A 21,675-nucleotide genomic window follows, 5' to 3' on the forward strand; every position below is an offset into this window, starting at 1 on the left:
GATGTATCAATGTATAGTATTTCATATATTTGATAGATGCTTATAAATTCTTGGTTATTGTAGAGCCGAGATTGTGTATCTTTAAAATTTCTGATAAAAGAAAAAATAGATAGCAGAGGTACTCTGCGAATACAATAAAATGAACCCTTGAATAAAAAAGTGTCTATTGATGCCAAATGTTGAGAAAAATGTTGTAAAGGGCCGATTCCGTAGAATTTAATAAGACATGGAATTTAATAGCAGATTGGACGTGTAAATTGGTTACTAAAGTGATTTGTACCAAATGTTATGTTTTACATATAAAAACGATTATTTTAAATCATTTCATGTAAATTAATATAAATTTGTATTATATCATTCGTTAAAATAAAATTTTTATATAACTTTCTTTTGTAGTAACTTTTAAAATAAAAATAATTACATTAATAAGTAATTTTTTAATTAAAAAATCCTGATAAAAATTAGGGACAGGTCAAAAAACGCGGCCTGAATTTTTTTACAAATTAACATTCGATTATTATTCGTTTAAATTTTTATTTGCATGGACGAATCCAGCAAATAATCCTATTTTATATTTGGGAATATTTTTAAAATAGATAAAATATTCAATTTGATTCCTAAAGTCAGCGCACTAAATGCTACAATTATGATATTTTATCATTATAACGAGAAAAAACATTTTAAAAGAAAATTAAATAAATAATATCAAAGAGCATATGATGTAACTTTTGATTGCTAGGTTGATCGAAATTTTGTTGTTGACGCATAGGTGGTTGGTAAAGAGAATTCGGTGGTGCTCTATTGCTCCTCTCTTCGTCAAACCTACTCCTTTTATCTTCGTCATACCTACTTCTTTTATCCTCCTCGTACCTGGTTCTTCTCTCTTCTTCTTCTCTCTCTGTTAAAATATTTTGACAACTAATTTACAATGCAATTAAAAAAGAAGATATAAACTGTTGGCCTATAAAGTAGACCTATGATCAGCTGATTGGAATCGGCAATTTTTCCCTGTCAAAACCGTCAATTAAATTGTATGGCGTCGCTAATTTATTGTGGCGCGTGTATTTTCAAATATTATCATTATTATTTGTTTTATAATTGTTAAATATAAAATCAAACTTTTAAAGGTCAGTTAAATTATTTAACCTTAAAAACAAGATTTTATTTTCTTACTTTGTTAATTTTTCTTTTTTTACTTAGTTAACCTTAAAATAAATTCTTTTTCTTTAACCTTAAAAATAAATTCTTCTTTTCTTAAATTTTGTATATGTAAATATCATATTATAAAAAAATATATATATAAGACAGATTTTTGTTAATAAATGAGATAATAAAAGTAATTAAATTTATTTATTGTCGCCTTCCGTGTAGTTATCAAAATATGGCAAGTCTGTGTAATTTGGTTACCTACTCATGTCTATATATTAGTTCATATTTTGCGAAAATAAAAATCGTGAATATGTGCATTTTTAATTACCAGCGAAGACATAGACTTAACCCTGCATTCATAGTTAGCGCAAATTCATGGCGAAGTATACAAAATATGCTGTATTTATATAATCTTTTTGTAAAATTTCCGCAAATTCGTGGTTAACTAAATAAAAAGTAAGAGTGTTAAAAAATTGCAGGAATGAATTATATTGCTCACATGCCTGCAAGGCCCCAAAAAATAAATATCAAAATATGTAGTTAATCAGGGATGTGAACCCGAACCAGGGTTCAAGAATTTTCAACCCTATTGAGTGAAAATTTTGATAATAGAAACTTAATCGAAACCAATTTTCTAAGAGAGGTTCGAACCCGACATGTGTCAATTTTACCCCGGGTTCAATGAGTTGCCTGTGGTCTCAATCCATGGTGTTATTAAGGGTAACGAGTTCTATTCTTGCAAAAAAAATATATAAATAGTTTTGAAATGTAACGACATAAGTAACGTAATTAAATATTTATATGTATCTTTATTATCTTTTATATCTATCACTCCTGTAAAACATTTGTTGTATAGGAAAGTTTATTTTTCGAGAAAAACTAGCTTAAAGTCAAATAAAAACTTATTACCCCTCAAGTGGTATTGATACATCCCGCGCCCTAAAGATAGTCAAATTGTTACTAAAAAATGTGTGACTTTGTTTTCCAATAATCTCCTATTGTGCCGTGACATAAACTTTTCACCAACCGGATAATCAATTATATGAAAAATCTATTCATAAAAGAATCTAATATTCAATTTGTTTCGAATAATTTACAATAGAAACTTATTGACTACAAATTAAATTATATATTTTATACTTTACTTTTTAGGATAATTGAAACCAAACAATTCTTGCATTAATGATGTCAATTTACAAATATTCTTATGGATTTCAAATAAGATGATATTAATATATTTTATAATTTCATTACTCCCTTTACTTTACCTTCTTCCAAATTATTATAAAAATTGCATATTTTTTAATAACCTTTTATCTCTAATACTATATTTTTTTCCTTCATTTTTTTTCTTACTTTAATTTACCCTCTATTTTTTCTTTTTAAATTTATCCTCCATCTTTTATTTTTATTTTTTAATTTACGAAAATTTTTTTATTTCTTTTAAAGTCTAAATTTTTAAAAAAATATTTTCTAATTTAGAATATTATTTATTTATTTTTAACATAAAAAACCTACTTTTTCCAAAACACGTTTTTTTCATTATTATTAATATACTATGTTTTATTTGTAATTTTTGGTAACTCATTGAATCACTGGGAAATTTTTAATATTATTTATTTTTTTTATAAAAAATAATAAATATAAGATCTTCTAGATTTTGGTAGAAATTTTTTAATGGAAGGGGTAAATTAAATATTGATAAATCTTAACAATTTGAATGAAAATGGATATGATCATTACTCTGTCAATCATAGCAAAAACTTTATAGACCCTATGATATATCAACCCACACTCAACGTATTAAGTGTTCATGGAGGGATCTTAAGGCAAGCATCCCCAAAAATGGAAGAAAATCTTCCTCTCATTTATATGTATGTGAATATTCATATTTTCGTAATATTAAAAATATGTCTAATATAAATAAATTAAATTTTTAAATGATATAAATTTATATAGAACTATTTTTGTTTTTCCTTAAAAATATATTATATTATCATTGTATATATTATGTTTATTCAAATAAGTTGATTAATTATCTAGTATTAGTTTAATAGTAAATTGCAAGAATTATGAAAATTTTCACAAATAAAATACTCCGTTTTTTTAAATTTTTAAATATACTCCGTTTTTTTAAATTCTTAAATATACTCCGTTTTTTAATTTCATAAATATACTCCGTTTGTTAAAAATTTAAAATATACTCCTTTTTTTAAAAATTTTTACTCCGTTTTTATTGTAAAAATACACCAAAATTCAATTTGAATAATGCTTCGTTTTTTTAAACTTTCAAATTTACTCTGTTTTTTTTAAATTTTAAATATACTCCGTTTTTATTGTAAAATTACACCAAAAAAATATCCAAACGATCTTATATTTATTATTAAAAAAATAAATAAAATAAATATATTAAAAAAAAAAAAAATAATAATATTAAAAATTTCCCCGTGATTCAGCGAGTTAGCTAATTTTTTTACTAAAATTAAGTATCTTCTCTTGTCCACCATTTTTTTAATTCTCTCTTTGTTATTATTTATTTATTTACTACCTCCAAATAATAATACCCAATTTAATTTTTACAAATAAAATTTAGTAAATAAAAAATAATTTTTTGGAAAGAAGAACCTTTTTTTATTCTTACATTTTTTCTTCCTTTGCTATAATAATTACTAACATATACAAATAGCTCGAATGTAGTCCCACCCTTTTTTTACTTCATATCTGGGTAATTCCATACCAAATCGATAACTTTTCGGCCCGACCTTTTTAATTTCGATAAAATTTTGTATGCTGAGAGAATATCATTTGAAAGCATCGAATCCAAAATTTTAGCTTCCTAGTACCCATAGTTCCAGAGATATCAATAGTCAAAAGTGCCAAAAATGACCTTTTAGCGAAAAATACGATTTTTTGAAACTGAGATAAGTTAAAAAATAATGATTTTAAAAATATAAGTTATATGTCATTTTGTAACTCTATTAAAGGCATTTTATTAAATATTAAGGATTTTTTTGAAATAACATTGTTACGGTTTTTATTAACGTTATAAATTTTAAACATAAAAATTCCAGGTGTTTCGCTTTCCAAATTTTTTTGAATTTAATATTTTTTTTATTCTCTAACCTTATATCAATTCATAAAAAAAATTTAAACTTGGGACAGCTATGGGTTTTTTAGTTATTACGATTTAAAAAATCAAAAAATAAATATTTTTTTCAAAAATAGATGGCGCTCCTTTTTAAAATAACGTGTTTTGTTATAATTATTATTTTTTAAAACTTTTTTTCACTTTTAAACATAAATAATAAGATTTTCCAGCATTAATATCATGAAATGAGATTATTTAGCTGCGGTTATAATCATTTTTTTTGTAAAAAATTTTAATTTTCGAAAAATTATTTTATAAATTTTTAAGATATATAGGATAAATTAGAATTCATGAAAGATATTACCTATTTTCGGTTTTTCATTAAATTTAGTTTTTTTGACGCCATGAAAATTTCGTTTTGCGATATATGTACGCCCAGTAGCCGTTGATGGGCTAACTATTGTTAAAATATTATTTTTTGGTATGAAAAGGATATTTTGTGCAGCTGGATAAACAAAAGAATTTGCTGGTCCTTTTAGGGTGAAGAAAATTATTTTTTACTTCATCTCTTAATACATTCACTTCTTGTACAAATCCTAATTACCAATCGTTTTCATATGCACATGTTACATATCCTCTAATCTCATCGATTTTCAGATCCTCAATCATATATATTCACGTGGATATATTGACATTCGTTGCAGTCACCAAAATAACAGGTGGGTAACGGGGGATTGCAAATCATTCTGCCTATAACATCTCTATAAGTTGTTAATGTATCCTCAACATTTTTAGTCAATGTTGCTAATTCACAGCTTAAAATCATAAGTTTAATATTCTGATGTATGCTACAAACGCATACACTATGTGTTCCGCTAGCCCCTGCTAATATACAATTTTTTGGTCTTAAGCTAGCAAATTTCGAAAATCCAATTGTTAAGTTTGAATTACTCGCCTTAAAATGATTATATAATTCTTTCAAATTATTAAGAACTAACCTTTTTGAGCGTTCACTCGTTCCCCCTTTTCAATGATAGATATGCAATTTTTTTTTCTTGGTAATATCTAACTTTATCAATGCAAAATTTTTTTTAAACAATATCAACTGTTTTTTGATTGAGATATTTTGCAGGCTTTCGATTTGGAGTTGAAAGACTCCCCTTTTCTTCTAAAATGATTTTGGAATTATATGTCATATGATATGTAGCGTTGAATGTCGTTTTTATTTTATTTGCGCTCCAATTGGGAGGCAAAATGGTCAGCAATTGATATTTTTTATTTTTAGATAAATTGGGATATTGTAATTTCATGTTATTGAGTATATCATTATTATCTTTCGTATCCGAATCTGGATTGTTAATTATTATATCTTTATCGCTTTTGTTATTTTTGCTGCCTTTTTTTCGGTTAGTTTTTTTTTCTTAATAGGAGATATTCCTATTTCATTTAAAGTTATATTGATTTTATCTATTGATGTTGATGCTGTTATTTACATATTCACTATCAGAATTTATATTTTCGATATTTTTTTTGTGATAACCTTTTACGGCATTTATCACAAATATAATGTTCCGCCTCAATGTTTGGATATTGTGTCATCCACGTCATGACTTTGCGCAGGTTCTTTTTATAATTAAAGTGTTTAGATTCTTTAAAAGGATTTACGCATTTATATTTATACATTATAAATAATTTTAAGAAGAAAAATAATTAATATCAAATTATTTGTAAAATAAAAATTAATTAATATTAGGGCAGGTACATGAAAACTAGCTTTTATCTTTCAACAATTAATTATTATATTTTCTTGTATGAGATATCGGAATCTTAACTATCTTTTTAGGTAATTTAATCATTTATTATAAAAACTATTTACAAGTTATCAATATAGCAATAATAATAGGTAGTGATCTGCATCGAGCCTAATTTTTCAAGCCCAGCCCGGCCCGAAATTTTTTTTAAAAAAGTTTCGCCGGCCTGGTACGAACCCGAAATTTTTTACCCGGCCCGGCCCAAACCCGAAATTTTTTTTACCCGGCCCGGCCCGAATTTATTTAAATATAGGAATTAATTTTTATAATTACTCAAAATAAAAGACATGTGCTATATAGCGTTTAGTTTCAATAAATAAAATCAAATATTTTTATTTTACATAAAAATTCAATATAAAATTGATAAATTTATATATATTTAAAAAAGTTTCTAAGGTCCGACCCGACCCAGCCTGAATTTATTTCAAAATATTAGCCCGGCCCGAATCCGATTATTTTAAATAGAATTAGGCACAAAGCCCGTCCGGGCCGGGCCTAACTTTGCAAATCTCTAATAATAAGTAAGCCTATCAAACGATCTATATAATATTTTTTCCTGATAGTAATGCTGAAAAATCTTATTATTTATGTTTAAAAGTGAAAAAAATTTAAAAAAATAATAATTATAACAAAATAAGTTATTTTATAAAAGAGCGCCAAAAATATTTATTTTTTGATTTTTTAAATCGTAATAACTAAAAAACCCATGGCTGTTCCAAGTTTAAATATTTTTATAAATAGATATAAGGTTAGAGAATAAGAAAATATTAAATTCAAAAAAATTTGGAAAGCGAAACATCTGGAATTTTTATGTTTAAAATTTATAACGTAAATAAAAACCGCAACAATATTATTTCAAAAAAATCTTTAATATTTAATAAAAGGCCTTTAATAGAGTTACAAAATGACATATAACTTATATTTTTAAAATCATTATTTTTTACCTTATCTCAATTTCAAAAAATCGTATTTTTCGAAAAAAGGTCATTTTTGGCACTTTTGATTATTGATATCTCTGGAACTATGAGTACTAGGAAGCTAAAATTTTGGATTCGATGCTTTCAAATGATATTCTCTAAGCATACAAAATTTTATCGAAATTAAAAATCTCGGGCCGAAAAGTTATCGATTTGGTATGGAATTACCCATCTGGGTTACAAGGTTTGTTGGAATCCTTGAGTAAAAAAAATCGGCATAATTATATGAAGGATGGGCCTTCATATAATTCACGTACGCTCATATTTTGGCAGGTCTATGACCAACTAGCTATTAAAGATTAATTATAATCTAATCCAATAGTAAATACCACCGAATATTCGCTCTATAATCATATAAAATTGTTTAAACTTCTCTGGTTCGAAAAAAAAATTGCTGATAATTTTTTATTTTGGTTAGAGAGAAAAGGTTTCTGTTTATCTATATATATATAAATATATATAAATAAAAATTTCCAAAAATAAGTGTATTTAAAAAAAGATTAAATATAATATGGATTCGCCGAATCTTTATTTTATTAAATTTTTTATTTTTAACATTGGTAAATTTAAAAATAAATATTTTAATTCCACAATAATTTTCTTTAACAGAATTCATATCTAGCAAAAATAGTAGGTAGAACTCCTTGTCAAACAACTATAATAATAATAGCAATCTAGAGTAACAGAAAAGGATGCACTACTAATCTATTGAAAACAAATGGACACTCGTACTTGCAGAACTTCCAAATCAAACGAGGACAGACTTTTGTACATCTGTAACCAGTAAAAAATCTTCTCATCGCTTGACTAACTTCTAAAAACCTTGTTATGCAACTCCAATCGTGATAAAATAATAAATATATACGACTGATTTAAAATATCCTAATATTCTGTTAAAATCATTTGAAATTATTCCTGAAAGAGATATCCATTAAATAACGTCAACCTGGAAAAATACCCCTCCCTAGTAATGATTTACTTTAAAATATACAATTAATAATAAAATAAATTAATTTAAAATTTAGACACAAACTAGAGGCTTGCAACTCAACCCTCAAGAAATTGTGATTATTTATTTCGGGTCAGGTCTGGAATTTCAGGTGTCGGGTTTCCAAATTTTTTTAACAGTGATATATAACGATGTATGTAAAAAACGAAGATAAATTTCAAGACTAAATGCGAGCTTAAATATTATAATAAGAAAAAATTATATAAAAAAAATAAATGAAAGAGAGAAATTGATAAAATTACCGAGATTTCTTCTTTGTTCATAACGGGCTTTCCTTTCTCTTTTTCTTTCGTCCGCTCTTGCTTTTAATCTTTTCGCACGTTCGTCAATCAAATCTTGTTCGAAATTTATTAAGGCAGTCTAAAATATATTAATATATGAATTAAAGAAAAAAAACAACCATTTGAAAAGAAATACAACTACTGGATTTGTTCAAAACAGTATCCTTAAAAATGATAAATTATAAGGAATAATTTGATGATGCTTTTAGCGAAAATGCATATTATTTTTTAGCGATACCGATTCGAAAACTAAAAGTAACACCACAGATATTAACATGGCATAGACCGGTACCATATATTGATACCAAAAATAATAGTGTAGTATATAAGAAATTCATCAATACTATCATTTTTATCATTAATGAAATTATCTGGCTTTCAGCATACTGCGTAGGATTTTGGTGGACACTTGCATTATGCTTTATAGTACCGTTGACTATTAACCTAGCCGGCGATATTCATATCATATACTAACACATGCTCATATCATCAAAGTTGTAATTACAATAAGTAAACATGGGTAAAAAGGGCTGAGACCCCTCCCACTGAAATTTTTACAAAGGTGGGCTTTTATTTTACAATATCCCCCCCCCCCTTTGGGTGCCCCACTCGCACTTTAAAATGAAGGTAAATATTGTTCCTACTCCCTCTCTCATGTAAACTTTATGTAGGTCAATATTTACAAATGTCGCTCGATTCAGAAATTATACTTTTATTTAAAAATTAAGCATAAAAAAGAAATCCAAAACTTGTAAAATTAAAGACTAATTTATAATTTCTCTAAAAAGTATCATGCTGTCCCGCTGGATAGCTTTGAAAACGAGGATAAAATGACTTGAATAAATTTTAATAATTTTTTATTTTAGAAATTCTTTCCGATATGTTCTTTATTCAAAAAGAAAATTGGTCTGACAAAGATTCAAATTAAATGAATATGAAATGATTGCTAGGCTTTGACAATATATCAATAAATTTATGAATGTATATTTATATCATATTTACCTAGGTTCATATTTTACTTTCCTGGTTTAATATATTTTGCTAAAACCCCGTTTTTACCAAAAAATTACCATCTAGTTTATTTTGTTTTACCAAAATATATTAAGGCTTAAAATTTTTCATAGATGTTACTTAAAGTTATTGTTATAAAAAATTTTTTTAAGACGTTTATATCTTAACTAGAAGTAACGCAAGAGTAAAGTTGTATGGGTAAAACGGTTAAAATGTCCAATCTAATGAAAGTTAAAAAACAAAAATTTCTAAATATTCACGTCTATACCATATAAAAAGATATTTTTGAGCAAAAAGGTAACATTAATGAAATAAAATTTTAAAAATCGTCGCAAAGGGGAAGAATTGAAATGTACAATGTGCCTAAAATGGTTAAACTCTAAATGTGCCTATAATTAAAAAAAATTCCATTTCAATATTGTATTAATTAGTTTATATCTAAAAGTGATGAATGATGTCAAAATTAAAATATTTTGTTTAATAAAACAATAAAGTTATGTTTATCTTAACTATTTTACCCTGGCTATGGGGTAAAATAGCAATAATGGCACACTTCATATAATCATAACTCCTAAATATTAAGAGCTATACTTTTTTATTTTGTGGATGAGAAATTTGGCTACATATAAATCTATAATTTCTGTCTAGTTTTTGTTTCAAATTTTATGGTAAAAATGCAAAATACCAATCGTTTTACCATGTCAAATCAATCACTTTACAACCCGACCATCTCAGATTTTGTTAAAATTTGGTATTTAAGTTAATAAAGTATTGTAATTGACGAATCCAAAATATTAGACTCTTACCTCTATTAAAACCGGAGATATAGGACTTCAAAATGGCTTAGTTTGGTCATTTTTCGAAAAAAATGATTTTTTTAAATTGGTATAAATTAGATGCACTATGTGTATCTATTATGGCTCATTTTATAGCCCTAAGTAAACTCTTGAACGTATGTTAAATAAAATTAATTTTTAGTTTGTAAATTTTTTTAAAATTGCGGTTAAAAAATTGTAATAATTTTTTTTAAATGTTAGACCAAAATTTTTCCCGTAAATTACAGATATTTTGTAAAGAGTACCAAGAACTGTTCATATAAAAAATTTCGAGTGGGGCCAAAAAAATTAATTAGGAAAAATCTTTGTTTTAAAAAATCCGCTAGATGGCGTAAGTTGTTTAAAATATCTATTTTAACAATATAAGTCAATCTAATAATTTTTTTTTATTCCATAATAAAATATTTATTGAATAATTAATAGTAAGCATAATATTTAAAATAATTTTAATTAAATTTCATTGAATTTAATTTATAGATAATAAAATTTATTAAGTAAGCATTAATTAAATTATTTATTTTTCGATTAATTTTTTTCCAATAATTTATCGATATTTTAACTGTTAATTTTTCCTAAAATTTGTAATTTTTAAAATTAACTTATTAATATGTTTTGTACAAATCCATTGAATCTTCCAATCACTATTCCAAAAAAAGGTTTAAGAAAGTGACGTTTTGGATGACACTGTATCATAAAATTAACAAAGGAGAATATATTTGTCCTAAGTGTGGCAAATTTTTATATAAAAAGAAGAATGGTATTATCCCTACAACTTCAAATAATTTCTTAAACTCCACCGATAGAGAAAATGATAATCCAATTTACGACAATGTGCAACTCCCTACACTTTTTTTAGAATCCTTAAATTCTATTTCAAATCAAATGGGGCAATCTTCAATAAAAAAAAGAGACTAGGAGAAAACGAATATCCCAAGAAAAAAGCTATGCAGACTTTCAAAAAGCTATTGACAAAATTCTTCAACCAAAGATGAATACAAATGGTAGCGACGATTTGATGATTCATATGAAAAATATAAATAACTATCCATTATTGTCTAAAACACAAAAATATCAATTATTAACGACATTACTTCAAATTGGAGCATTCACAAAATTTTAAAAAAATTTAACGCTTCGTTTTATATGATCCGTAATTCAAAATTCATTCTTGGTCAAAAGGTGATTCATTCAACTTCTAATCCCAAGGCAAGTAAAACCATAGATCAGAGCACAGTTGACGTTGTAAAAAGTTTCTATTACGATGAATATAGTAGGTTACTGCCCGGAAAAAAGATTACCTTTCTATAATTGAAAATGATGAAAGGATTAATGTTCAAAAATCGTTAATTCTTAATAACTTAAAAGAAATCTATAATAAATGTTAAAGCTATCTACTCTTTTATTAAAATCGGATTATCGCCTCATTGCGCCCTAAAAATTGCATAATGCCAGGTTCAAGTGGCATTCACAGCAATTTAGCAACTTTAATAAAAAATAGTTTTGAAATAAAGACTTACAAAAACATAATTCCAGCAATCATCCCCTACCAGCCTGTTATTTTGATGTCCTGGGGACCAAGCATTAAGGGCTAAATTAGAAAATTTATTAATTGCACATGATATATACAGGATAACGTTTAAGCAATGGATATCTGTAGATAGAACAATCTAGAGACCTTAACACAAACAGCTAACATATTTCATAATTACTAATTTGAAAATTTTTGATTCGCCGTGCTTTTATTACTCAACAGCAAAATAGATTCCATCAGAATCTTAAAAACAATTTAGAGCAAGATCATTATTTGGTTATCTGTGATTTATCTGAAAATTACTCTTTTATACTTCAAGATGATTCCAAGGTTATCATTGGGCCACTTCCTAAGTTACCCTACATCCATTTGGTATATATTATAAAGTAAATAATGTATTAAATCGTATAAGTTATGTGGCCATATCCGCAGGAAGAACTACTTTAACTAATGATGAATTTAAAATGGCAATATATAAATAAAATTTAAAGAAATTATATTAAAATTATTTTAAATATTATGTTTACTATTAATCATTCGATAAATATTTTATTATGGAATAAAAAAAATTTCTTATATTGACTTATATTGTTAAAATCGATATTTTTGTAACTACTTACGCCATCTTTTCCCAAAAATTAGATTTTTCCTAATTAATTTTTTTGGCCCCACTCTGAAATTTTTTATATGAATAGTTCTTGGTACTTTTTAAAAAATATCTGAAATTTGGAAAAAAAAATTAAGTCTAACATTTTGAAAAATTCATTAATTTTTAACCGCAAATTTAAAAAAATATATAAACTAAAAATTAATTTTATTTAACATACGTTCAAGAGTTTACTTAGGGCTATAAAATGAGCCATAATAGATATGCATAGAACATCTTTATCCCAATTTTAAAAAATCATTTTTTTGGAAAAATGACCAAACTGTGAGCCATTTTGAAGTTCTATATCTCCGGTTCTGATAGAGTTAATAATCTAATATTTTGAATTGGTCAATTACAATACTTTATTAACTTAAATACCAAATTTTAACAAAATCTGATGATTGATTTGAGATGGAATGACCTATATATTAATTTGTATAGATATCGGTGGCATTAAATTTGTGACATTATTTTTATATAATATAAAGAATTTTATCGTATTTGTAACAAAAAAAATCGATTTTATATATATCAGAAACCTGTTGACCAGAACCTAAGCCAGGCCTGTATTTTAAAACTAAATATTTTAATTCGCCATTATCTATAAAATAAAAATAAATTTTAAAAAAATCCATGACGGGCCGTGCAAATGGTATCTTTGCAGGTCCGATATATATGGTATTTTTTAATAGCATATAAAAAATCGTAGCCCACAAAATTTTTAAGTAATGCAACACTATATGTAATATCAATTTTTTAATAGTATAATATATTCTCATTTACATTATGGGTGTTGCTTAATTCATTTAATAGATCTATAAATTATTTTTATATCTTTAGAATAAGTCGTAAAAATAAAATATCATTTGTAAAACAGTTTCAATCAATTCAGATAAATTAGACAAAAAGAAATATTTTAATCTATATATTATAAATAAATATTATGTCGTGCAGCTAAAAAGTTGCGCTCCACTGGCCGCCTATTTGAATTTTAAATATGCATCCAGTAGTTTCATCAACGAGTAGTTCTACTTATAAAAACCCGTTTTTTATTTTCACAATCATTTAAATAAATTTTAATACCATAAATTTAACAATCCAAATGATAGATAATCAAGCATTCATGGACACTCTTTCATCCAATTAGTCTGCTGCTACTTAAGAGGAAATTAATTTTAAGCAAAATTTACATTATATTTCCATTTTTCACCAGTAATAAAAAATTATCGTATATAGTGAGATTTGTATTGTGAAAAAATTAATCAAATATTAAGTTAAATAAGATTGTACAATATAGCTCATTTCACTTGAAAAATATTTTAAATTCACCCTCCCATATATATATTTATTGTTTCAAAAATAATTTTAACCGCCTATCAATGTGCCATATATACTATTTAAACCCGTGTTTTCGGCATCTATTATGCCTTGATTATTTTTATATTAATTTGAAATTTAAATATATTAAAATTATGAATTTTTATTGACAATTTTGATTAAAAATATGACTGCAAATTGTTTGTTATGCTATTATTGAAAGTAAACATTAGATTTCAGTAAATACACAGTTGATAAAATTTGAAGGTTGCAATTAATTTTTCTAATGGAGATAAGATGAAAAGTTTAATAAAAATTTGAATTTTGAGTTTTTTCTTAATTGTTCATTGATTAAATTATGAAATGAAACCCTGCAGATTTTATTTGGCTTAAGTGCTGACAGAATTTTTTAATTGTTTTTAGGCCTGAACCTGACTTTCATACTAATTTTTATCAGAGTGGAAAGAGGTAATTAAAAAAAAATTTCATTTCAAATAGTCCCTATGTTATATATAAAGTACTGTTTTATCGTATCATATCAATATAAATATATTTTTAGCTTACTGTCATTTTAATAGTTCTTATATCATGCATAACCTGAATATTTAAAATAATAACCTGATATGCTGGTCCATGGACATCTTTCAATTGTTCAACCATGCTAATTATATCATATTTTATACGAGACAATCTATCCTTTTCTTTTAGTCCTAATGCATTAGATTTTTCTTCGTTTTGTATTCGCAATATTTCCAATTTTTCCCAATTAACTTTCCTTTGTTCCATCAAATCTTGAGTGTAAGTTTTAAGTTTTACAACCTCTTCTTGGCGAATAGCCCTAGCTAAATGATCAACCTAGTATGACATAAATTTAATTCAAATGTAAATCAGTGGTTATTCTAGGCCTGCCAAAAATGATTTTATAATCATTTCTGAACTTGTCTGGTCAAAATTTTAGTGCTGTCCGGCCCTTAAAATTTATAACCCACTAGTTCATAATTATTTCTTATGAAAAATTTATAAATTTGCGTTAAAAGTTTTAAAAAATTGGGCAGCCTAAAATATATTTTCACAAGTTGTGCAGAAAGATATTTAGGCTGAGTCACAAAACAAATAATTTTAATATAATAGTAATTTCATATACAAATTGTTTAGCCAAATATATTTTGTCTAATAATATTATAAGAATGTAATATATAGGGGGTTGAATGTGCTAAATATAAATATTTTTTTGTATTTATTTGAATAATTTAGATTAATAGTTGTATTTTAATAATAAAAAATATATTATTTATTTAAATAATTATTCTATGATAAATTAAAGAAAAAAATCAATATCTTACTTGTTTCATCCTATTTTATTAAAATGAGCGACATTTATAGGCCTCCAAAAAATCAAATCGAAGAATATTATATTTTTTCTAAAAACGTATTTTTGGCTTTTTATTTAGCAAACGTGTCCGAAGTTTTTCCCATGAACAAAAAAATTTTTTCTTCTTAAAACTTAGGTAAACAAGACACAAAATATAATATTTTCAAAGTTTTTTATTAAATAAAAAAAATATATATGGGTAATCGCATGATAAATCGACCTGACCATCTGAAAAATGAATGAAACTTTGCTTATAAGTTATTTATCTTGTTTAATAAAATCGAAATTTAGAGCGCTAGCTCAACCAGATCCAACGATATACTCTTTCAAACTCGAATCGGGCAATACGTGATTTCATTAAATCTAATCAAATAAAAAAATACTTAAGATATTGTTACAAATTATATATCTTTTATAGTCCTTAAAATTTTACATTGGAAAATATCATAAAAAATTCCAAGTGTCTTCTTATTTTCGGCAAAAATAAAAATCAATATTAAGGGATTTGAGATGATATTCACTAAACTGTTTAATCAAAAATCTCGATGATTTATTATTTTATTTAAATTTTTATAAATAAAAAATATAATGTAGATGGCGTTATTCAAAAATCGTTATAATATAATATATTTCATAAAAATATGAATTGTATTGGTAATCAAATTAAAAAATCAATTGAGTATAGATGTCTTGGGGCCATATATAAGCAGGCAGCCCATACAGATATGATTATTATTGGGATGCTATATTGTAAAATAAGCTATTTTACAATTTTATAACAAACTATTATAAAAAAAGTACCTTTTATTTTAATCTTATCCATTTTGCGCTTATTAATAGAATTTCATGAGGCGATAATTTGTGAGCACATTTTGTTGCTGTTATGGGGTCCACTATCGTTATTACAGTGTGGTGCAGATTTGATAAATAACATTCTCATTCAATCTATACACAACTATCTTAATTATGGGGTAAAGAATATTGGTGATGGTATGTGGGAATGTAAAAAAAATATACATCCCTCGGTAATTTCATTATTTTTTATTACTGTGGATAACCACAAAAATCTTAATAAATACGTTATTGATCTTTTATTTAGGATCACAGTCTAGATGGGTCTTTTTTTCTAAGCATATGTTTATGACAATTTATTAACTTTTTTAGAGTAGCAAAGAGAATATAATTATATTTAACATAGTAAAAATAATAGTAAATTTTTTAATGTAAAAATAATATTAATTTTTTTTAACAGATTAGTATTTATTTTTTAACATTTCTTTTAAAATTGTTAAAAATTTCTGAAATTATAAAAGAATGAGAAAGCCGTTTATTTTAGCTCGCTAGCACACCTGGTTCTCGAGATATAGGGGCTCAAAGGTACAAAAGAGAGCCACTTTGGAATCTGTAAAATTTTTAAAATGCTATCTCAAAAAACTATTTTTAGTAAAAAAAATTATAATATATCATTTTGTAGGTAAAGAAATTCTCTAATGGGCTAACAAAGAATAATAAATATGGGTGCCATTATAGGCTTTTAACATCCGGTTTACCTAAATTGCTTTGCCTGTATTTTTAAGCAAAATAGTGAGTTTGTTTTAGAATTTTTTTTTGCTTTTTATTTAGACACCTTTTATAAATATATATACGATGTAAAAACCTTGGTTTTACCAAAAATTGAAGAAAAAAGTAGATGGCGCTAATGGTTGAAAAATATTATTCTTAAGGAAAATGAAAATATTGATACGTTTATAAGAATTGTGATAAAATTTTCCAGTTGGGCCCCCCCCTCCCACTATCCTTAAAATGTTTTACATTATTTAGATCTCTACTTTTCTACTATAGCGAGCGAATGACTTATTAGCTCGATAATATATAACAGCTGCAGTAAAAACGAATATTTTATTAGGCATATATTCGATTATATTTTACAAAAAAATTGTTTAAAACGATTTCTCTTTCTGCGAAATGATTTTAACCTGTCCGATCAGATTAATTTTATCGTCTGTCTACCAATAACAATCTGGATTTGGAGAGTGCAATAACATGTCTAGGTGTAGATCAATTAAAATTTTATTCTATATCAATCCCAAATCAGGAACGAGATGGTCGGTAACTGATAAATCTTTTTTCAACGTCGAAATTCCGTCCGCTATAACTCAAGATCATAACGGTGGTATAAGTGGGGTGAATCATAAGAATATGTTGATTGAACTCTACAGAACTGACATAAAATGGAAGAGTTTTAATTTGCGAATTTTCTTTTATTTATTAAATTCCTGTGTAGTGAATCCAAGGTTGCTCGACGGCACATGAAGCAGAAAAATAGTAAACATATATCTCTTTTAGTATTTGAATCTCAGATAGATAAAGGATTGATGATGGTTGGAAAGGAAAATGATAAAAAAGAAGATATACTTTGAATATTGAAAAAAGGAAGGTAATAGAATAGTTTTCATCCAATCACAGATAATAGATTTAATAAAACAGGACATTGACCATCAGCGGCTAGTAAGCAAAGATGCAAGAAATGCACAAATGGCTATTCTAGATTCGAATGTATAAAATGCAAAATATCTCCATGCTTAAATAAAAAATTGCAATTGTTTTATTTTTTATCATTCAAAATAAATTGTATATTTTTTTTACATATAAATATCCCTATGATGATGAATGGCAACATTTCATAATTCTATATATAGGCACTTTTTTAATTAAAAAACTTTGAAAATGTGTTATTTGTGTTTGTTTAACTAAGTTTTAGGGTAAAAAAAAACTTTTTGCTTAAGGGAAAAATGTAGGGCACGAAAGGGTTTATGGTAAAAAAATATATGTAAAACATACTTTTTTGTATTGCGTTTTTAACTTGGCTATTAAATCCTGATTTATTTTATTCTGCGTTTTCTTAAGATCACCAGCTTCGTTTATATTGTAAATTGTTGTGGCATCCTAATGTAGTATAATAAAGTTTAAAGAATTTATTCCAGTAATTTTACTCAATATAATATAAATTAATATAAGAAATATCATCTATGACTAAAATAAATAATTAAAATATTATATATTTAAAAATTGTGAATTCTAATAATAAGTGATACTCTGTCATTGATTCCTTTATTTATATTAGTAGCCAGTGATTTGTTAGGGTAATTTGTATGTTCCATCATCTTGCGTTCTTGCATTTTGCTGAGTTCTTTTTCTTTATTTTCTTGTTCCCGCTTGGCTATGACCTCTTTTTCTTCCAATTTCAACTTATTTTGCTTGGCTTCTTTAATCATATCCTATCATAAATTTAGTTAAATGTTCGAAAATTGATATAACTCAAGTCTTTGAAATAAAAATGCAATATAAAGCGCTAAATCAAGTCACAGATGATATAAAATGTAATATTTTATTTAAAACGAGATTTTGTAATAATTTTAGAGCTATGCATGCCTATAAATAATATAAATATACTTATTAACAAACAAAAAATTTATAACCAGGAGTGACCTTTAATTTAATTTGAAGTTAATAAATTTATAATTTATTAATTTCCTATAAATTCACCATTGAAAATTATAGAATAAATATTTTATTAAAAATGATACTTAAATTATTATAAAAATTATATATATTTTATATCATCCATATCTAAAATCATTCCTTGTATAAATTTGATTAATTATCGTTTATAACAAAAAAATATGAAAAATATAGGGGCTGAAACTGTTACTTTACAAATGAAACGTCGTTTACGTTACGAACCTAAAAAAGAAACGTTTAAAAACTTTCAATATATAATATTATGATTAAAAAAACATAGTTATCAATAAAAATTTTTAATTTGCTAAATAAAATATATAATTATTATATTACAATTCATTTTTTAACAATTCTTTATTTAATGAAAACCATTTGCTTTTAATTCTGATATTGCTTTCAAAATGTAATAGAATAAACAAGAACGTTCAGTACTTAACACAACTTCTGCTGTGATAACGACGTATATTTGGGAATTCGTTAATATTTAAAGAATTATTTTTACTATCAAAAAATTTAACTAATCCATTTTCATGAAATTCATTAATTTTTTTATTAGCAAAGGTTATAAATTTATAATCAGGTACAAAACTGGGAACTTTTCGGGAAGGAAATTCATGAATTTTTTTTTTATTTATTACATAATTATATAAAATGATTCATTCATAAATGTTAAATATTCGTTTTTTATTTTCTTAATTCCATTTTGCTTTACCTTACAAAATTATTACCAATTATTCAGTAATTACATGATTTAAATTTATTAAAAAATTAATTTTGTATAAAAGTTTTAAATTTTAATGGATGATATTGTTACTAAGTTAGTTTCAATACTCAAATTATTATTAACCACAAATATATATGATAATCTATAAGAAAATGTTTTATTTATCACGACATAGTCATTAAATTAATATTGTCATTGTGTAAGTTTGAAATTTGAATAGATATTATTGATATCAAATTAGCAGAGTTGATAATGTATCTAGATATATATAAAATTTAGAAATTGTATCTAATACACAAAAATAATCTGTATAAAAAAAGTTTTAAATTTCAATAGATAATATGGTTAATTAGTGTTGAGATATTAGCAACTCAATTAAAATGCCGCACAAATATAAATGATAATAAAATGTCTTAATTAATGCTAAAGAGTCATCGGTATAATATGTAATAAGGTAGAAAAGATATTTCTAGGAAAGCGTTCTAAAACTTGAACGGACATATTTTTTGGCCGGAACGGGAATGGGGCACAAATATGCCTTTGTTTGGGTCCCTGCTTTTAATTGTTAATTTTTATAAATTAAAAAAAACTTATCTATAATATTAATTTAGATTTGATGTATGGTTAAATCTGGTAAGTTGCTCGAATGCTAGCAGTATGACTACCATAAAGGTTTTCTAATAATGCTCAGCAGCACAAAACTTTTTAACTGGTCAAAGTTAGAATTTTATATATTTTAAGTGTCATTAGTGACAGCTTGCGTTAAAAATAAATCTAATATAAAAATTAGTTACATATTTATATAAATTATTTTGAAATAAATAAAATAAATTTTTTAATAATATATTTGTCAGAACCTTGCAGAGGTAATTTGCACAGCCCGGTTCATTTTTTCGGGCCAGGCATGTTTGTTTTTAAAATATACGGCCCAGCCTCGGTATTTTTAAATAAAATTTAGGCCCAGCCCAAGTATTTTAAAAATAATATATTTAGGCCCGGCTTGGGTATATTTAAAAAAATTAAAATACGGCCTGGCCCCTGCAGGTCTCTGATATTTGTTGCATAAAGCTATACTAGTTATCAATGTTGAATTCTTAGGCAATAATAAAATAATATATTAACTTCAAATTAAAATAAGGTTGACTTTTTCTCATTCTTCACTGTTTAGCTTGCTAATAATGTATTATGTATGAGTCGGTATATTTTAAGCGGCCAAAATATTTTTTAGGCGCATCTTGTAACTCAAAATTTACTCCCACTTAAAATAATACAACATAATAATGACTGAACTTTGACTGTCCTTTTTGTATAACATTTTCAATTACAATTGATAAATAAATCAATAAAAACCTTTTGAATATCCTCCAATTTCTTCCGTCTATTATCAATGACATCGAGACGCTGACCAACTTTATGAAAATCTTCTGTTGCAGTTTCTTGAAATCGTTTGATCAAAATAAGTTGTTGAGCCTCCGTATTTTTCTTATGTGATATATAAAGAAATTTTTAAAATCTAAATGTCATGATGGATAAAAAAATGAGTATTATTATCTAAACAAATAATATTGTCCTTGATAGTTTACAGCAATTAGAACTGCAATGGTAAGAAAAGCAGAATTTTTTAAATGCAAAAAGCCATTTCTAATAAACCAAAAATGCTACTATTTCCATGCTTCAAAATTAACAAATCACAAAAATCAAAATGAAGGTGAGAAATTTATTGCAGTCCATAAATATGGTGCCAACTATTGTCACAGGATAAACTTGTAGGAATCCACATATGGGCAAGACCCGATTGAAAAATAGCATACAAGAGATATGAGCAAAGGTTTGGTGTTAATTCGTTAAATATATTAGCTGATTGATTTTACCCCCAAAAATATGGGCTGGGATTCAAATAATATTTCAGTATGAACAATACAGATATGAACTTTTTGAAGAATACGTCAAATCGGTCAATACTTTTAAAAACAGATTCGATACTATGCATTTTTAAAAATGCTGAATAATAAATTATTTCTATGCCTTAATAAAAAATTCCAGATCCTAATAATTTTTAACAGATTCCGATATGATATATTATGTACATATTTTAAAGTCTAAAATGGTGCAAATCTTTTTATTTACTTATGGTAGAGTCAGAAATTATATCATTTTGTACTTAAAATTTTCCCATACGAAATAATCAATTAAAAATTTAAAATCTCCGGTGTTTTCTTATTCCAGGAAAAATTTAAAATATTTTTTGGGTGCTGAAACTCACAAGGAATGTTAAATACATAATATAGATGGCAATATATGGGAGTTTGGGCAGTACTATAAATACTAGTATCTAAGATATAAGATCCTTTGGTTCTTGAAAAAATACAAATACTCTTATTATACTTTTGTTTATAAC

At 25.4% G+C, this 21,675-nt stretch overlaps 1 protein-coding gene across 2 annotated transcripts in view; it reads right to left on the reverse strand.

Annotated features, from left to right (window-relative positions):
- Positions 1 to 663: 663 nt before the first annotated feature.
- Positions 664 to 21,675, reverse strand: part of LOC135927454 (eukaryotic translation initiation factor 3 subunit A-like) — an 81,427-nt gene continuing 60,415 nt past the window's right edge. Inside the window, exons 11-16 of one of the 2 annotated variants that reach the window (XM_065463444.1) lie at positions 20,628 to 20,759; positions 18,127 to 18,309; positions 17,873 to 17,977; positions 14,278 to 14,514; positions 8,277 to 8,394; positions 664 to 898 (exon numbers count right to left, since the gene is read on the reverse strand). In XM_065463444.1, the coding sequence (XP_065319516.1) occupies positions 681 to 898; positions 8,277 to 8,394; positions 14,278 to 14,514; positions 17,873 to 17,977; positions 18,127 to 18,309; positions 20,628 to 20,759 (993 nt within the window). In that variant the 3' untranslated portion in view covers positions 664 to 680. The remainder of the gene's footprint in view (positions 899 to 8,276; positions 8,395 to 14,277; positions 14,515 to 17,872; positions 17,978 to 18,126; positions 18,310 to 20,627; positions 20,760 to 21,675) is intronic. The other variant, XM_065463443.1, reaches the window with a different exon arrangement.

The sequence above is a fragment of the Gordionus sp. m RMFG-2023 genome, chromosome 3, assembly GCF_954871325.1.
Source record: "Gordionus sp. m RMFG-2023 chromosome 3, tfGorSpeb1-WG-v2, whole genome shotgun sequence".
Taxonomy (NCBI): domain Eukaryota; kingdom Metazoa; phylum Nematomorpha; class Gordioida; order Chordodea; family Parachordodidae; genus Gordionus; species Gordionus sp. m RMFG-2023.